This window comes from Anneissia japonica, unplaced genomic scaffold (assembly GCF_011630105.1).
Source record: "Anneissia japonica isolate Jap-2015-1 unplaced genomic scaffold, ASM1163010v1 scaffold83_len69946_cov84, whole genome shotgun sequence".
Classification (NCBI taxonomy): Eukaryota; Metazoa; Echinodermata; class Crinoidea; order Comatulida; family Comatulidae; genus Anneissia; species Anneissia japonica.
Genome location: NW_022708779.1, coordinates 65,727 through 69,866, shown reverse-complemented (window position 1 = coordinate 69,866; position 4,140 = coordinate 65,727). Strand labels below are relative to the sequence as shown.

At 35.7% G+C, this 4,140-nt stretch overlaps 2 protein-coding genes across 2 annotated transcripts; one reads left to right on the top strand and one right to left on the bottom strand.

Annotated features, from left to right (window-relative positions):
* Positions 1–11: 11 nt before the first annotated feature.
* LOC117106581 (P2X purinoceptor 7-like) lies at positions 12–2,208 on the top strand. The gene is made up of 3 exons (XM_033247968.1): positions 12–623; positions 1,471–1,704; positions 2,021–2,208. Exons 1-3 carry the CDS (start codon positions 451–453, stop codon positions 2,175–2,177), a joined length of 564 nt encoding a protein of 187 aa, XP_033103859.1. The 5' UTR covers positions 12–450; the 3' UTR covers positions 2,178–2,208.
* Positions 2,209–2,216: 8 nt separating this feature from the next.
* LOC117106580 lies at positions 2,217–3,308 on the bottom strand. Its single transcript, XM_033247966.1, has 4 exons — positions 3,193–3,308; positions 2,923–3,094; positions 2,665–2,813; positions 2,217–2,406 (listed from the first exon to the last, which is right to left on the bottom strand). Exons 1-4 carry the CDS (start codon positions 3,284–3,286, stop codon positions 2,249–2,251), a joined length of 573 nt encoding a protein of 190 aa, XP_033103857.1. The 5' UTR covers positions 3,287–3,308; the 3' UTR covers positions 2,217–2,248.
* Positions 3,309–4,140: the final 832 nt, after the last annotated feature.

The following is a 4,140-nucleotide window of genomic DNA, read 5'->3' as shown; positions in this document are numbered from 1 at the left end:
GTGGAGGAAACCAATTTTCGACCTATTCTTATATAAATTATATATGTATACATATTTAAGTATATATAGCATATATATATAAATTATTATATAATAGATAAAATCCAAACTAGCTTTATATATAATAGTAATAAGAAAAGAATACCATACTTTATTGGAGAACTTCGATCTATCGAAAGTTTTGATGTTTTAATTATGGTTGGTTTGGAGCAATGGTTTAATTATATTTTTATGATATTTACAATTCTTAACGTGACTTCAATTTATTAATTTCTTTCAATGGTTATTTTTTAAGTTTTTAAGTAATTTTATACCGTATGTAGGCCTATATATACAATGAAAAAAAGGGCCGTTGACCTGCCGGGCCGAGTTGACTCGAAAGCTTTGTATTTAGCGAGCGGGTAGGTATTGTATTATTAATTGCGAGCGGTATTGTATTACTAATTGTGAATGCGTCATCGGCGCTCCATACATATACACACATTGGCGGCCGTTGTAGAGGGATATTGGCCTAGGCCGTTTGAGCCATACCAATTTGAGCCACTAGAAAGTGATTTTGAACACGAAACACCTGAAGACCAGGATTTGATCGAAAAGCAACATCGATTAGGCAACACTAACTGGTAAATTAACTTTACGAATTGAGTACTACACTACTGTGTTCTACTAGGGCCGACGGCCGCCTTACTTAGGCCTAGCATAACACTCTACCGTCACTGCGTACGAAGGGTTACTGTTATCATTAATAATATACATTGTTTTCGTCTACATTAGCATACAATTTGTACATAACAGATTCTTATGCAAAATTTTACATTACAATTTAATTTAAGAAGCTGAAACTGTCGATTTCTAAGGTGTATGTATACGGCCTAGGGCCTAGGCCTTCGATGACAGTAAACGAAGCGCCGATTCGGCGATCATCACCTCACGTTGTCAATTGGCTTGTTCATGTTACCGACTACAATAAAAGTTAAATTTCTTATTTTAGTTGGTTTATACGAACTATATAATACTCACAAATCGTTTTCGAATGTTTATATAATAATTACTGTTGGAATTTCCAGCGTATGATCACCCTATGCCTTGACTGGAAATATCGTAAACAAGCACTCATCGCAAATATCGCCGACGACTTATAGCCTATTTTAGCCTGTAATCAGTTTTATATAGGCCTACTGATTTTTTTTTTTTTGGTTTATCAATTCCTCCGTGATTTTTAGTCCTATTTTATTTATTTTTAATAGATGATCAATACAAATTACCATAGATTTATTTTTATGGTAAAACAGTTGCAGTAGTTAGTTATTTTTAATCAATGAATACTCATTAACATAATTTATATCATACGACATAAGGGAGGGGACCTCCCCCGTTTTCCACTAAATTTAAACATTTCAAAGCATATCAATGTTATGTATGTATTGAAATATTTGCAGCTCATTATCCTTTGTTTATATTATCATCAAGGTGCAAATGTGGACACTGTCAGGAAATGAATTCTATCGAAGAATGTCTGTGCTGTCACGAGGTTCCAGATGTGGTTGCAACAAGAGACAGAGATATTACTGTGACTGGTGATCTGAATTGCATTACTCGCCATCCAGGTTTTGAATCAAACTGTCTCGATGTATGGAGTTTGCAGATGGCTAGGAAGAACACTCCAAAGAAGTACATGTGCAGTGAAAAGAAATCAGCCCATGAGTAAGTGGTTTCTGAAGGCTACATATAAACAACTACTGTATTGTTAATTTATACAGCAAGCTACACACAATATAAATGAGTAAACAGCACCACACGCAGAAATAAACAGTTACACAGTACTAGTTATAGTCACGATTAGTAAAGCAATTTTTATTTCGAACACATTTTAAATATAAAAATCCAATCAATGTAATCTGTAAATCAGGGCTACAGTACTAACAGGGCTACTGTCTATTAAATATAATTACAGTACTTTAAAACATTCAGTATAATATCCCCAAACATAACAATCAATTCTTATATTTATATTTTACAGGAAATACAGGCACACTGGATACAGGAACTTTGTCAAATGGACACAGGGGTACTTGGGCAAAGGTAACCGTGTGGTTTTACCATCATGTGTTGTTGCCAAAATCAGGAACAAGTTCAGGTCCGAGCATTACGCGGGTTTTAAATATCCAAGTCTATAAATAAATACTGAAGCATATTTTTACAACGGTCTCCTGCATACTATATATATATATATATATCACTTTTTAGTCTACTTCAAGAAACGTGTGCGGTGAGCAGCAATAGCCTCTGCTTTGTCAGGTCGCTCAAAGCTGCTGCAAAGAAACGATGGAATATCTACTTGACTTGGCTGGATAACTCCCTCATTACAGCGAGTAACCACAAGGTCCAACAGTTTGTCTACATACTCTGAAAAATATATGACAAAATAGTTTCCATATGAAAGAAAAACCTGTTTTAAATATACACTTCTCTACTGAGAATGTTAGTATTATTGTCGTTTATCAACTATATCAAATAACCATGACAACCAACATTTGTCAACATATTGCAAAAAGTATTAAATGATCCAATAGTTTACGTATGAGAAAGAAATAAAGTTTGATTTAAAAGGAAAAAAAAAGTTTTCTACTAAGTGATTTTATTGTTGTTTGATTAAATTTTTACCATAACTTGCTGCAACCATCACTGGTCTGACAACGGCACCACCTTTCTTGAACTTTGGGAAAGTTAATGCGTAGCGGCTTGCACCATCCACTGTCGATGCTTGTGAGCGACCTCCATTTTCATTATAATGCAGGACAGCCAATAAGGTCCTGCACAAATAAAATGTTACATAAGAAATAAATCATGTTTCTGCTTAATACAAATCAACAACAATCTAGCTCAACATTATTATTGCTAACATTAATAAAAATTATTTACCTGCACTTTTGAGGACGATACAAGAAGTGGTAGGTCTTTGGTGCAAATTGATTTAGGAGGGAGTGGAAGGCTTCTAATCTGGAGGTCTGGTGCTTCTCGCTCATCATAGCAATGTCCTTACATAAACGGGGATTGTTCACAATCGCCAGAACCTTGTTACATGCAATAGTTCCTGTGAATTTTTAAAATAATTTTTTGCGAGAGAATGATATGACTGTTTTTATATTTTTAGTACAAAAATGGAGCAGAGTAGTAATTGGTGATTTTTACCTGGTATTAACCATTTCCTGTTTTGCCGTTGTTCAATTTCTGCATGGAGACAGTTAGGAAAGTGATCTCCATGTCCTGTATGCTGGTTTTGCATATGCCGGCCGATGGACGTCCACTTCGCCACCATCACCTTCCCATCACCAGAACTGGTTGATGTCGCGCACCAGTATACATGGTTGACCATGCTCCGGATCCATGGCTTGAGTGATTTGCCGCACACTAGTTTTGCCACAGCGTCAATTTTTTTCTTGATTCCTATAAGAATATCATAATCATATTAAACGATAGAAAAAAAATATCATTGACAAAGAAAAATTTTTAATTATTTACTAAGACAGAAATTCAATATACCTTTAGCTATATGCCAGATGTCAAATTTGTGGACTGTTCCCTCCATGTTTTCTCTCACCCACTTCTTGATCGACGAATGGCGATCAGTCACTAATACATCAACGTGTACTCCATCATCTTTTAAACTGTTAACGGCTTTCACAAGGCCTTCCTTCTCCATAGCGCTGCTTGAGCCAACCTCATTTGACTAAAAAACATAAGCAATAATACAATTAATGTTCAACTGAAAAATTGTGTTTGCATAGGAATTAATTACAAAAGTATCTTGGAAATTTTTTTTCAATCATCTTAAATATACCTGCACAAGCTGAACATCAACTATTCGTCCACCATTTAGGTCCATTAAGGTATAGCACCCGTACTTGGCTGAGTGTCCTGGTGAGTCGCATCGGCCATCACCACCAAGAACTATCTTTTCTCCTTTTGTTAGTTCTTCTATCCTTTTCTTTCTGTCTTCTTCCCACAGGGTCTCTATGCTTGGGAGCAGGAAATTCCGTTGGTGAATGAAATATGCTTGCTCTGAGATGCTTGCACATCTCAGATGCCTTAAAAGCCTGAGTGATTTGGCAACACATGAGCCGGAGAACAAGATGGCTG